The sequence below is a fragment of the Micromesistius poutassou genome, assembly GCF_964030765.1.
Source record: "Micromesistius poutassou genome assembly, chromosome: 21".
In the NCBI taxonomy this organism is placed as follows: domain Eukaryota; kingdom Metazoa; phylum Chordata; class Actinopteri; order Gadiformes; family Gadidae; genus Micromesistius; species Micromesistius poutassou.
The window spans coordinates 9,396,157-9,411,538 of NC_140291.1; the positions used below are offsets into that span (position 1 = coordinate 9,396,157).

General features: G+C 42.6%; 2 protein-coding genes across 2 annotated transcripts; both read left to right on the forward strand.

Annotated features, from left to right (window-relative positions):
- Window positions 1-458: 458 nt before the first annotated feature.
- Window positions 459-3,185, forward strand: chrm3b (cholinergic receptor, muscarinic 3b; the record flags this gene model as incomplete). The annotated part of the gene is made up of 5 exons (XM_084485250.1): window positions 459-513; window positions 707-876; window positions 1,297-1,592; window positions 1,858-2,621; window positions 2,722-3,185. 5 exons carry the CDS (start codon window positions 459-461, stop codon window positions 3,183-3,185), a joined length of 1,749 nt encoding a protein of 582 aa, XP_084341376.1.
- Window positions 3,186-8,536: 5,351 nt separating this feature from the next.
- On the forward strand, window positions 8,537-14,994 carry cabcoco1 (ciliary associated calcium binding coiled-coil 1; the record flags this gene model as incomplete). Its single annotated transcript, XM_084485588.1, has 8 exons — window positions 8,537-8,584; window positions 8,668-8,756; window positions 9,978-10,150; window positions 10,555-10,687; window positions 11,071-11,143; window positions 11,278-11,379; window positions 12,651-12,827; window positions 14,911-14,994. 8 exons carry the CDS (start codon window positions 8,537-8,539, stop codon window positions 14,992-14,994), a joined length of 879 nt encoding a protein of 292 aa, XP_084341714.1.
- Between the last annotated feature and the right edge of the window lie 388 nt (window positions 14,995-15,382).

Below are 15,382 nucleotides of genomic sequence, written 5' to 3' on the forward strand. Positions count from 1 at the left end.
GAATTCAACAACATAAAGAACCACCTCTCTTCTTCTAATTCATCGAGTCGTGCTATTGTTTCCTGACAGGAAATAGAGAATGATCTAATAGCTATCTCTGATGTTTGGTCATCTGAGATTGATGCGTTTTGTCTGCACTCCCCTTATACGTCCATATCTGTCTCTCTTCAAACCACTCCATCTATTTCACTCTCTCTTCATTGGTTATGCCTTTTCCTGCTTTTGTCCTGATATTTCTGGGAGTGGCCTTGGAGTGTTTGTCAGTGTATAATCACAATCTCCATATACTTCAAACTGAATAAAATAACTTAAAATTGTGTTTTGACATCCTTACTAATAAAACTGTAGAATATGTTCCTGATTGTCAGTATCTTAGTATGCACGCATTGTTTTGTGTTTGATACTATTTCTGTGACTCCTTCCTGTAGATCTTCCCCAGACTATGAGCACTTGCGGCCATGACCTTCAATGCCTCAGTTTACCACGGCCTCTTCCTCAGTAACCTCTCCCAAGGTAAGGAAGGAAAAACTTATCGTTGATGGAAACAATAAAAAATATAGTTGCATGCAACCATGACGGGGTCATACAGTAAGACGAGTATGGTGGTGGCCTAAAGAATACATACGTGATTTTCTGAGAATTATTATTTGATTTAATTTAATGTGTTGAATTATGTATTTGAACATTTGTTGTATTCCAATTCCAGGGGAGTCCTCCCATGAGTCCTCCGAGGTACTCAACATTGCCCCTGGATGGGAACAGAGTAACAACAGTTCTACTCTGGGCCAGGGAGGGGACTCGAACCATTCCCAGGTCAACAAGACACCAACATATGGGGCAGAGGACGGCACCCTGGGTGGGCACACAGTCCTGCAGGTACCCACGCTAACTGTAACTGTGCTGTTAGCCTCCTATTCTATTGGTTCTGTCCTGCAGGTACCCACCACTAACCGTAGCTGTGCCGTTAGCCTCCTATTCTAGTGGTTTGGCATTCTATGTCTTGCTCTGTCAAATAACAGACAACGTCTGACGAGCTAGTTCAAGAGCTTCCTCGTTACTACAAGTGGAACAAAATATGGAGAGAGGACTGCTGTGACATTTTCATCATCTTCCACTAACCCCTGCTAAAAACTAATCATTTGTTAACTCTGTTGCTAGGCTAACATGTCTAAGCACCGAAAACCCATTTCCGCTACCTCTTCCTCCTCACAAGATCTTGTTATTCTGATGTCAGCAGCACATTAACAAATGCATTCCACTGCCGTTCCACCAATGAGGTGTTTTCCTCTCCTCCAGGTGATCGTCATCGTCTTCCTCACAGGCTCCCTGTCTCTGGTCACCGTGATCGGGAACATCCTGGTCCTGGTTTCCTTCAAGATCAACAAGGCCTTGAAGACGGTGAACAACTACTACCTGCTGAGCCTAGCGTTTGCCGACCTTACCATCGGCACACTGTCCATGAACCTGTACACCACCTACATCATCATGGACCAGTGGGCCCTGGGGCCAGTGGTATGTGACCTGTGGCTGGCCATCGACTACGTGGCCAGTAACGCCTCGGTCATGAACCTGCTGGTCATCAGCTTTGACAGGTGCACACTTTGTCCTCCCTGTTCTCTTTGGATTCACTTGCATGTAAACATGAGCCATCAGACTTTAACGCTATTTGACTATTTGTTTAGGTAGTAAACAATATTGCATGTATGTATATTGTAAAATGTATGCGATGCAGATGCAATGACATAAACTAAATTTCTGTCAGAGAAAACAATTGCTAACCTTTAAGGAAATCTCCTTAACAGGGGCAGTACACGTCAATTTAGTAAAGAAGCCTTGTCTTAATCTTCTTGATCTTAGGTTCTTTTCAGTAACCAGGCCACTGACCTACCGGGCCAAGAGGACCACGAAGCGCGCCATGATCATGATCGGGTTAGCCTGGTCCATCTCCTTCATCCTCTGGGCCCCCGCCATCTTGTTCTGGCAGTACCTCGTCGGGGAGCGTACCGTCCTGCCCAACCAGTGCTACGTCCAGTTCCTCACAGAGCCCATCATTACGTTCTGCACGGCCATCGCAGCCTTCTACCTGCCCGTGACCATCATGTCCGTCCTCTTCTGGAAGATATACCAGGAAACAGAGAACCGAACGAAGAATCTGGCAGTTCTCGGTGGGTCTGGTTCAGGCATGAGCCAGCCCCAAGCAGACGACAGCACCCGGGTCTCTGGTCAGTTGAGTGGGCGCAGTGGGCAGCTTGAGTCCTCAGACTCTCTTAATCAAATAAACAACGCCCAGCACTGCAGCGGCGATGAGCTGAGCGAGGAGGCTGCGGCCGGAAACCGCAAGTATGCTGGAAAGAGCCACAGGAGGAGGTTCAACTTTTGGTTCTCATTAATGCTGTCTTTCTGTCAGTACTCAAAGAGGTCTAGCACCACAACGACTGTTGGTGAGACGGAGGGCAGCAGCAGTGAGGGCTGTAACAATGAAGACAACAAGACAGACTCGGAGGAGGCAAAGGGAAACACTGAAGCCGTTTACTCCGTGGTTGCAGATGTTTTTTTGCAAGGCTCAGGAGATGATGGGGGCCAGGGTCGGACAGAAGAGGGACCATCGGGACCATCCAAAGGTTGAACATCATAGTAATATGAATCACAATGAATTTTGCATGAGGATCTATTTATTTAATTGAATACAAATTATATTTCCTTCTCTGTCTCTATCTCTAGATGGAGTTAACTATGGACAGCCAAGGGAAGTAAAAGAAAAATCGAACGCTGAATATCCACCAGGTACCGGCATAAAAGAAGCAACGAATGCAAAACGATTTGTCTGCAAGGCGAAGACACAGATCGTCAAGCGCAAGAGCGACAAGAAGGTGAACGAGAAGAAAGCTGCTCAGACGCTGAGCGCCATCCTGTTTGCCTTCATCATCACCTGGACGCCGTACAACATCATGGTGCTGGTCAACACCTTCTGCCAGGACTGCATCCCTGAGACGCTGTGGGCCCTGGGCTACTGGCTGTGCTACGTCAACAGCACCGTCAACCCCATGTGTTACGCCCTGTGTAACAAGGAGTTCCGCAACACCTTCCGCGACATCCTGATGTGCCAGTGGAGTAAGAGTCAGAAGAACAAGCTTCAGTTTCAGCAGAGACAAGCGGTCGGATTTCGTAAGAACGATCCAATGTAACGGTTCTGTTGTTTGGTATTCAGCTAAACTGAGGAGGCGGGCTATGGCTTGTACCACTCAGCCAAATGTAACTTTGATCAAACTTTCAGTTGTGTTGGTGCAGGCTTAAAGGTGCTGTAGGTAAGGTTTAGCAGCTTCTATTTCAGTGTAATATGACATTTTTAGAAATGGCCTAGCCATTTCATGATCTGTGAGAGTTTATGTTTGAGTTGCATCTGTATGAGCCTTAGCTAATTTCTGACCAATTAGGGCATCTCTTACCTGATTGGTTTTGGGAATGCATCTGTCCTGTCAATCACAGGTGTGAAAGACAACATTTATCAATGGCGTAGTAACGTAGGAAGGGAGGAGAAGAAAGGGTTGGGACATTTTGGTTGTTTGGTTTCTTGTATTTAAATCTTGCTTAGATCTGCTCTCTCTTCAGAACTCTCAAATCGTACCCACAGCACCTTTGATTTAGCATGCTGGCTTCAATTTGAAGACAAGAAAGTTCTGTTCTTTGGCCTTTCTTCAGAAATCCACATCATAGCAAGTCGCTGATGGTGGGAAGGAAGCCCATGTCTCAGCACAGATAACATGTAGAACACCAATTACACATACACCCCATATATTCCATTTACATGTTATGTGTGTAAATGTATAATCTTTACTATGTGTGAAGTTATGTGATTTATAACATAATAACACAGTAGCAATGCCAATGCTACAGTCCACCTAGGTGACTTTGGCTGGGCTTCTCCAAACAAAGGACGCAGGCTGGGGGTGTTGAAGGTTTATTGTAGAAAAGTTGGAAAAATGATACAAGATGATGGTGCTCCATGTTGACATGTAGGCTGTCTCCCTGAGTGTGTGTTGAGATGACTGCTTTAACCTGTGCACACTGATTACTCAATGTGGAACAGCTGGGCAGCCTCAGCCAGCGCCAGGCCCGGTCCAATCAGACTGGGCCAGGTGAGGCTGCTTCAATCAGCCGTCATCCACACACACTCCAGAAACATGTTCCACATATATAACAAGGATTACACGTAACATATATTACCCAGGTAACACGTGTAACCCATATAAAATATTACACAGATAACTCATACTGCATGTAAAACACTTGTAACACATCACACATATTACATAAATACCCCATATAAGCCATATTCCCCATATAACACATATTACACATATAACCAACACATGCACTTTAATTCAGGCCTACAGATAATCAAAGTAGCAGTTCCAGTTGGAGTGGAGTCAGGTGGTGCTGGTGTGTCTGGCTACACTTACTATAACAGAGACATAAAGACACAGGAGAACACACGCATGAAACTAGATAAGAGGTGGATATTGTAAATAGATGCAGTGGCATTTTTATTAGCAGATGTGAAAAAAGTACAAATGTGTTCAGCATGCGGAAAATGCCAGAAATTCTTATCTTAACCTCAGAGATGTTACAGATTCCCTAATTTGTATTTAGAGATATTTTAATTGCATAAAGCACGATCAGAAAAAGTGATTGTTGTAAGCATTTCTAAAATGACTCTAAAATGAGATACACCTGTATATGGACAGAATGAATGTTTGTTTGATGTGAAGTACTATTAATAATTATAATTACTGTTAGTAATGCAGTAAAGTAGAAGGAAATATTGTCAAATGTTAAACCCAAGATATTCAGATAAATCTCAACATGCCCTTCATTTTGAATTAAAGGAAAATACTTGTTTGCCATCATCACTACAACCACCACAAGACATCACTTGTGACTGGTGTGGGACATCTGAACTAATGTTCAGAGTTTTTCTCAAACTGTCTTAAAATGTACGTTCTGAAGTATGAATCAAATATCTCATGCAAGGCTAAAAGCTAGGGTATGGTTTCAATTATAGAATGTATGTGTTATAAACACATGCATTAAGTACGACATGGGTGTTTTTGTTTAAAGGTGCAGTGAACCTCATCATTTATATATTTTCTAAAATAGTGGTAGTCACTGTTACTTAAAGGAGAAAGAAGTGATTAAAGCTTAGTTTCTGCCAGTCTCTGCCAACCATCTTGTGAACGCTCCACTCTGCTCCGAACACAGGTGGCCCTGTTTTTATGACAACAGAAGTGTTTAGCACCAGTGGCGAGGTGTGTGTGTATGTGTGGAGCTCTGTCTGGGCAGCTCCACCTGTCTACGGAAAAGACAGATGTGTCCTCCAGGGCCAAGTAATTCTATACATGGTCACACCATGTTACTTTATGGATCCATCGTCCCCAAGAAGAATGATGCGATAGTGTCTAATGGCCAAATGTGTTGTTGTCAATAATTGTTGTGGTTACTTTTCAATAGAAGTATCTCCTGATTAAACCGGTTCCCAATGTTTAACCAGGTGTGTTAGTGCTGAAGATAACACAGAAGGAGATGAGGATTTGATATGTCCCTGAAACCATATCCACTTATTGTTAAAGCAAGTGTTTAACCAGGTGTGTTAGTGCTGAAGATAACACAGAAGGAGATGAGGATTTGATATGTCCCTGAAACCATATCCACTTATTGTTAAAGCAAGTGTTTAACCAGGTGTGTTAGTGCTGAAGATAACACAGAAGGAGATGAGGATTTGATATGTCCCTGAAACCATATCCACTTATTGTTAAAGCAAGTGTTTTTTGGCCCATTCTTTTCTAAAGGCCACGTCACATGACTGTCATGTTTATGTCTGCAAAAACAAACAAGATGGCTGACATTTATTTTATTCTCAGTGTTCCACATCTTGATATAGATTTGGAATTAAAATGGGTTTTTATAACATTTCTTGTTAGAAATTTCGTTCAGTGATTTTATATGACGTCAAGTTGTTATTACTCTTTATTATTATTATATCGTCATTATTCGTTAATACAAATATTCTTTCAGGTCTCGCCAGAAAATTGTTGCTATGGTGGTTGCTATGGACGCTGCTATTGCTGAAATCAAACATGGGTGACATTCATTTGATTATCATTGGAAAATGCAACATTGTTCTGGCATTAAAATACGTTTGATAACATTTCTCATGAGAAATTTGCCTTGTATTGTCATTATATTCATTCAGTGATGAGATATATTCTATTCCTTTTTTTAATGAGCAAAGATTGCAGAGTTATGCACAAATATATATTATTCAAGAATATTTATTCAATCACAAATCCACGCCAGATTGGCCAAAATACTTGATGATTAATGATGATTTGATACTTTAACCTCTGGTAGACCTTTGAAACACAAACTGCTGGCGAGACCTGTTGCTTCTTATAATGCTATTAATTAACTTAAAGCCTTGTCGTTCAAAAAGTGGGCAGGGAAGGTGTTGATTTTGAGGATTCTCTCTTTTCATAGAAAACCTTCTCAAGTGTAGATTTGTAAGGTTATGCAACTACAGTATAAGTGAAATTCAAGCTGCGAGCAGCATTTAAGGTGCCAAGCCTGAGCCGACCAATAAACCATCAAACCTAACCCTAACCCTACCGACCAGTAAACCATCAAACCTAACCCTAACCCTACCAACCAATAAACCATCAAACCTAACCCTAACCCTACCGACCAATAAACCATCAAACCTAACCCTAAACCGAAAATATGTTTACTTTAACTTGTTCAGAATTTGATTCTGAACAACTTTTGTATTGGGGTCAACATCATAGGAGTCCAACTTGATGTTGATATGAGCAATTAACTATTTTCACATTTTAAACCACGCCCCTTTTAGAAGTCAATGGCTCATGGGTGCTTTAAACTTTATTGTACAGACTAATCTTTAGGTCATATTGAAGATAATGATCCATAAATGATATGGGCTAAAGAATTTTTGTCAAAGTCAAAAAACCTGGGATTCTTTGGTAATTTACTGTTTTAAACTAAATTCAAAATGGCGGAAAATCTGGGAAGTCATAGGTTCTTGAGGCATATTTGTTCAGCGTGAGGATATGCATGTGTGAACAAAGTGAGCAGTGTGGGGTGCAGTGTAAATCCCCAGATACTGGGAGGAGCAGAATTGCAGCTGGAATACTTAATCAAGGCTTTGGGAAAGTGTGTTACAAAGAAATCTAAATAAAACCACATGTTGAGGAGAGATTTAGCAAAAGACAAACACACAAAAAAGTAATTTGTCAGTGAAGGGGATGTATTTTGATGCTAGTTTTGAAGTGGAAACCGGACTACAGAGAATGGGATCCATGACCTTTGAGTCACACGGTGCATCTTCCTGCCAGTGAACTCCTCAGCCCCGCTGTCTTCCAACCTTTTATGGGAAGGAGAGAATCTTTGAATCTAAGTGACTGACCTTCTCCCCAGCTGGTGGACAGCATGGGGTCCACTCAGTGGCTGGGTGGCTCTGAGGAGTCTGAGGACACAGGACACAGGACAGATAAGAGCCTTGGTTTGTAGGACATGAAGTCTACTTATGGGGTAGGGGTTAACTGTACCAGCGTTCTCAGCAGGGGGCCCAGTGGTCCCCCCTCATGGAGCTCTCTGAAACATGGACCTCCACTCAGCCCAACGATGTCCTCCATCTTAGATATTTCAAATTAAGACACAAAGCATGGACACAATTTGATATTTCACATGGATAAAGTAATTTGTCAAAGATATGTGTATATCTGATTCACTCATTACTGCTATACTATTACTATTTGTGGTTTCCTGATTATATTAGAACGTTTCTTTACTTAATGATTACTGATTTTGAATATCCTTTACTTGTAACGGAGTATTCGGTACTCCACTGTCTTATACAGTTCTCTCAGCCTTTTCTTCTTAATGCCAACATGGTTCAAGGTTGAGTGGAATAACAGCACATGATGACGGTGATGGTGACAAGAGAGAGGAGAGAGCAGAACACTGAGGAAGAGGGAGGGGATGAAGAGAGAGAGAGGGGGGAGGTGAAGAGAGTTCTATTATTATTCAATATCTATTAGTTTATAAACAATATATATACATGTATTTAACATGCATTATGTTTTATTTACCAAATGCAGCCTAAATAAATGTTAGTTCTTACGCTGAATGATGGCATAGTCCCTTCTGATTGGCATGCATCCTGCGGGCTCAGGATCTTCCATAACTTTATTGACGTATCCTCGCTCACAGGCGTGTTCTCATCTCATGACGGACTATGGAATGTGCGTCATTGTCGCCGAGAAAGTTTGGGCAGCATTTAGTATCTGGTGCTGAACGGGTGCTGTCATTGATGAATGAAAGCTCTGTGAAACTACAGAGCGTTCTGCAGTCCCATAGGTAGACGCTAGACGGTTGTGGACGCGCTCTGCTCGTACGCGCCCTTTCCAGGCGGGGGGCGTGGCCTCGCGCGTCCCTCCCGTCGTCAAGGTAACGACACGTCAACATGTCCGACTCCGCAGAGAACGAAAACGGAGTGAAGGACGACCCAAAAGTAGACTTTAGGTTTTATTTATCTTGCTACAGACGTTGTCTGCATCAGTTATGTTGTTTTAATGATCTTTCTTTGATTTTCAGGAGGAAGGAACTCGTTTCCTCCAATGGGAAGCGATGAGCCAAGAACGAATCAGCTCTCTGCTGCAGATGACTTTGGATGAAGTTCTGGGGTGAGTCACCTTAGTTTAAGATGCTCACCTTCACCTTTAACCTGAAAACCTAGCATTCATATTTAGTATTGATAAATTACAACTCGCATCCATCCATCCAGCAGCCTCACCAGGTCTGCATCACATTTATTCCAGAGTTACCATGTCCAGCTGGCCTTAAATCGAGCCTGAAATCTAAACCATCACAGGGTTGCCAACTCTCACGCACCTGGCGTGACACTCACGGCGGGGGTAAGAGACTAGAAATTACAGCCAGGCTATCAAAATGAACAAGAACATCAAATGTGCATTTGTATGTGATTCCCAACATTTGAACAAGAGAGAAAGATGGCAAAAAGATACCTCAAAGAGCTTTTCAGAGAACTTCTCTTAAATGGCATGATCCTTTCCAAAAACTCTTCCAGTCTCTCTCCCTCCCTCCTTCCATGTCTTCTGTCTCTCTGTGTGGACTGTGGACCTTGTTGGAATTCAACTAGAAATTGTTAGTTTGATGTTACTTAGCTTATATTTTTAAGTGCCTTTCGAGCTAAGCACAGAAAGAACAAGTCAATATAGGCATCAGTTTACTGAATCTCTTGGCTTCTATAGGCTACATAATCCATAGGCTATGTTACAGTTTCAAATATTTTAATAAGGACATAGGCCTAGTATTTATTCAGATTCAACATTAATTCCATGTTGTTACTTTTCAATATCAGTCATCAGGCTAAATAAAGTCACATTTGGCAATTAGCGGGGTCCTAGTAACCTATTCTCGCAATATAGACCCTACAGGTTTTCTCATGGTTTGACAGCCCTCCTCAAAACAAAATTACAAGGTGTCTTAATGTAGTGTAGGCTATCAACCAATAACCAAATTACTAAACTAATTAAAGGCCATGACACACTGTTACCTTCTGTTAAATTCCTTCTTTCTGGGTCAGACCAGGAATAAATTCTGAGGTCTAAATACATTTATAAAACGGGTGGCTTAAATCAAGCGATCGGATTGGTTCCCAACTGTTGTATAATGAGCGTATACACACAGCTATGATGCCCGTTCAGTTTACAGAGTTCAGTATCACTCACTCCAGCCAAAGTCCCAAAGTTGGCAACCCTGCCATCAGCACTCAATCTAGCTATTCTTTAATCACAACCTGCAGGTTGTTGTATCATAAGAGCTAATGGCTAGCAAGTGAGATGGTATATCCTATTAATTCAAGCTAATCCTGTGTTTTGCAGAGAGTTGGAAGTGGCGCTTGGCCTTGGCCAGAGACAGAGCTGCATGAGAGAGGTGGCCCTGCTAGACTACTACATCTCTGGGTTCTGGTGGGCCAAGGAGTCGGGCTTCAGCCCTGCCCAGATCTCCTTCAGCATGGCCGTGTTCCAGAGGCTGATGGACAACATCAGAGGTGGTCACACAATAAGAGGAAACACAGAGCATCATGTCTGGACAGAGATGTACAGAGATGTACCACACATGTTCAATGTAAACGCTCTGTCAGGCGATATTAAAGCAAAGCTCGTAATCATACATAACATTAATATGGATTTATTTAGAAGGTATTATTGAAACAAATTGGTCTTATTGTGTAGTTAATTTTAGTATTAATGTTTTATTACGTAAAAATAAATCCTAATATTTGCCATATCCAATTGATTGTCTACGGGAACAGTGATTGTTGCTAAATTTCGATGATTCAACCTGCTAGTCAATTGGAAATGGCAAATATTAGTATTTAGTTTCAACGTTTCAACGTCAAGAATGGCCCCCAGCGATGAGCTTGAATTAAAATGTGTGGGTTTTCCGGTCATCTAGACAAGGGAGTTGGATTTGTGGAGAACTGGATGGATTTAGCCAACGCACTGAACGCTGCTCTCCAGCAGGGGGCGGACGTTCCTCTTCTCCATGCAGAGCAAGCCACGGCCCTGGTAGAGCAGGTCACAAACAGGTCGCCGTCCTCCCCCATGTGGTTCATCATACATCTTTAATTCAAGACTAGTATAGATAGAAAAAGAGTAAACTCGATGTATAAAATGAATATGAATAGCTCATAATGTTGTTATTCAAACCATAACTTGGTACTTTTTACTGCAGCTATTTATTACAATAAAAAATATCTAAACTACATAGCTTCTCAGGAATGAGATGCGCCCGTACACGAGTCAATCCATCAAGGAAATGTTTCTCTGTGAATTGATTTATTCTGGCCAGGGCTTCTTTAACCACCACCCACACACCAGTACACAAAAAAACATGCATAGTTCAGGTGTAACATTCACTCATTATTAGTGGATTTTCAGAGAGTTACTTAATTTAACCTTTTGTAAACAGCCTCTTCCAGCACTACAGGCTGTATGAACTCCTCTTCACCATCCCAAGAGAACAGGCTCTTATAGGACTGGAGGTGAGACTTCTTGTTTATTATAGTGTGTGTGTGTGTGTGTGTGTGTGTGTGTGTGTGTGTGTGTGTGTGTCACTGTGCATCTGTGCATGTGCCTACAAGTTCATTATTCTATTCATCTACAATCTCTGCTCCAGAGAACAATTGAAGTGATTTGTCAGGATGCAATCACTCCGTTGGAGGAAGGGATGTCAGCTGACCAGGACATAGACCTGCCACTCAGCCAGGAGCAAGAAGAGGTAGGAAACCAATGGGGGGAGGCTTGGAAGGATAATTATGATGATGATGATAATAACAATAATTATAATAATAATTATTGATGTTCGGTCCGGAGGTATTCACCCACACAACGCCTATCCCAGCGGCCCTCCTGTTCAAGCGAATCACGGTGTACTCATTCCTCCTAGACGCAGCTATGCACTCCAGTCCACGCAATCCACTCACTAAAAATTGTTTTTGTTGAAATTCTATATTTTTGTATAGATCGTCGAGTAGGCTATATATAAGTAAAAAGTTAAAACCTTTAAACCAAAGGCCTACAAAGTAAACAGTAGAAGCGGGACAGAGAGGTGAGGATAAGTATAGTGTGACAATATATTCACTTTTTTGCGTGTTTTTATATATTCCCCACTTGGTGGCACTGTCTGCCTGTCCCTGAATCTCTGACATGAACCCGGTTCGCTTCTAGAAGCTCTGCATTGTGTGGCATGACATGAACGGTTGAAGGCTGAGTTTAAACCGACAGTGTTATTTTGTTTGTTATTTGGAATGAATTATACTTCCAGAGTATATCTGCAGGAACATCTTCAACATACATAACCTATTACATTCAACAGTATTTAAAACACTAAACGCAATGGTTCATCAACCATTTGCGCTGTGCAATAGTAAGAAGTGATGTATTGTACTGTGTCACACAAAAAAAACAAGAACATAGATCTACTGGGTACTCTCAAGCACCCCATGGCTGAGTAAAGCCATTACCTGCAGGGCACTGAGGGCTGGTCATGGGCTGGACTGTGACAGACACTGGACAGGGACAGACATTGCTTCTGCTAGAGCTTTCAGGTTTACATTACTACAGCAGAGGACATGATTAATACTAGCAGGACCCTGAGGATGAGGGAACCTGAGCAAGGCCGTTCTTGACTCTATATCACTCTGTCTCAGCTGTATGGTGTACCCCACAAACACATTGTTCACATTGTGCTCTCTAAAATGTGTTGTACACATTCTGTCTCCTCCCACACCGTAGTAGGTCCATATGTAAGATGGTTGGTTTATGTGCATGTGGGGGACAGTGTCCTTTATCTGACACTGAGTCTATTTGTGTGTGGTTTTGTGATTGTGTGTGTGTGGGGGTTTGTGTGTGTGTGTGTGTATTACATAGTTGGAATACATAATAGCAGTTCTGTCTAATCCTATGGCCGTGTGCTTTGCCTAGTGGACTATTAAACCATTAAGACAGTCTTCTAGGGTACTTGACTGACATTGTGTTTGTCTCACACAGGCCAATCAGGAGGAGTCAGGTGGTGAACAGCAGAAAGAAAACATTGAAGAGCGGCCGAGAGAGGAGGTGGTGGAGGAGGAGGAGGAGGAGGAGGAGGAGGCCGTTGGGCAGTGGTCCATGCAGGAGGTGGAGGAGGTGATCTCAGAGCTGGCCCAGGACTTGCTAGGGAGCCTCAAGGTACCAACAGCACCACACCACGCTGGGGAGGGCTAGCCTCCAACACCACCACACCATGCTGGGGAGGGCTAGCCTCCAACACCACCACACCATGCTGGGGAGGGCTAGCCTCCAACACCACCACACCACGCTGGGGAGGGCTAGCCTCCAACACCACCACACCACGCTGGGGAGGGCTAGCCTCCAACACCACCACACCACGCTGGGGAGTTCTAGCCTCCAACACCACCACACCACGCTGGGGAGGGCTAGCCTCACCTGACAGAAACTTAGCCAATGGCTGTGTCCCAATTCAGGGGCTGCATCCTTCGAAGGACGCATTTAAAGACTGCTTACGTCACAGCGGCGCGTCAAGTGCTGTCCCATTTCGAAGGGTCCTTCAAATGCTATATATTTAGTACATAGGCTACATATTTAGTACGTATTTCATTTAATTTCAACACAAAACAACAATAATTATATAGTGTCATAAACAATATTAATAAAATAAATATAGCGTCTATGTCCGAAAAGGAGTAGGAGGAAGCCGAAGCTTATGAATTGCCACCCCTCATTCAACTGCTCATAATTATCTGCTATGAATTTATCAACTAATCTATTAACTATTTAAATAATCAGAGGGGTGGCCCCTCCCGCGTTCGACCCCCCCCACCCCCCGTCGACAATCGCGTTAATGTCACATTACCCGTTAGAGGGTTACACAACAATCATATTAAAACTTAGACTCTGCATGATTCAGAGGGAGTGAGAAAGAGAGAGAGAGAGGGGGAGAGGGAGGGAGAGAGAGAGCGAGAGGGTCGGAGAGAGAGAGAGAGAGGGAGAGCTGCATAGGGAGACTTTGGTCATTTGAAACCTAACCAGTGTACACACACACAAACACAAGCATATATTTTGCATCAGGAAACTGTCATGAATTGACTTTGACACTATACTGTTGTATTTCGCTTAATAAAACACAGTTTCTCTGAAACACTGGTTAGGTTTCAAATGACCAAACCCTTCCTATGCAGCTGTTCAAGACTTGGTCAAACAAAAGCGCTCTCTCTCTCTCTCTCTCTCTCTCTCTCTCTCTCTCTCTCTCTCTCTCTCTCTCTATCTCCCTCCCTTTCTCTCTCACTTCCTCTCTCTCTCCCCCCTCTCTCTCTCTCTCTCTCTCTCTCTCTCTCTCTCTCTCTCTCTCTCTCTCCCCCAGGGTTGTTCCCTCTCTGTGTTTGCGAAATGAAAACAAGTGGAGAAAAAACTCCCTTGCTCCTTGTGTGTGTGTGTGTGTGTGTGTGTGTGTGTGCTTGCATGTGCGTGTGTGTGTGTGTTTGGGGGGGGCCTTCTGGACATGTGGCTCTCATCATACCTTATATGGTCTAAGTTGCAGTAAAATTGGCAAGCATATGACATGGATGAGGGGGAAACCATCATGGGAACAGTTTCATTTCTGGAGAGTATACAGTAACTGATATAATGAAACGATGGCCTTATAGCCATGAAACACAGGAGTAAACAATGGACAGGGTCTAATAGGGGCCCAACATTGACTCTATAGCAGGGTTCCCCAATTAGTTTTGCCAGAGGGCCAAATTTGGTCAAGCATGCCACGCCAAGGGCCGAGATATCGTTACATTTTTTTTATTCGCCATTTTTATGTGCACATTTTGCTTTAATTATCATTACTATAATTATTAGTAGTAGTTGAAAATACCCTGTGTTAAGAGTCGCACAATAATGCTCTCTTGAAACAAAATTTGTCCAAAACCTACCATTAATTTATTAAAATGCCGCTGGAACATCAGCAAACAAAAAGTCCAGCAAACAAACACGCACACAGTGCAGCAGCCCCAAACATAAAAACTTAAATAGCATCAGCACAGTGTGTCTTCAACAGGGCATTGGGCCTGGTGCCATCCATCCAGATCATTGTGTGTTCACATCCACTCTCTTCCCCTCTCTATATGTCTCTCCCTCCCTCTCTAAGAGACACAGGAAGATTTTAGTTAGTTAGCTTTAAAATGTGATACCACATTTTAAAGCTAACTTTAAAATGTGTTTTAAAGTTATGTTGTGTGTGTTTGTGTGTGTGTGTGTTTTCCAGGCAGACTTCAGCGAGAAACTAAGGATACATGAGAGGTCTTTCTCAGCAAAGATAGGACATCTGAAAGACAGCGCTTCCAAATAAATACAATGCATTTCTCACTGATCATTTGCTTCTTAATGAAACATTTATAATTCAGTTTCATAAAATAACCTGTCATGAATAACAAATTTCTGTGCGCATACTGAAATGGAACGACTTTGGGCTTTGGTTTTCAAGGAATGTCCTTTATTTGGGCTGTGATATTGTCGGATGTCTTGACTTTATTACTCCCAGGCGACATTGGCTCGCTTTGATCAGAATTAGGTTTTCATCAATGAGGTTAACAGAAATATATATCACAAACAGACCTTGTCAATGGGGGTCAGTGATTCCAAGTCCAATTGCAAACACATGAAAAAGTACCAATGAAAGAACAACTTCTCAATTGACTTGTTGAAGTGCTTCAAGCCTCTTTTAACAGCTTAGATGT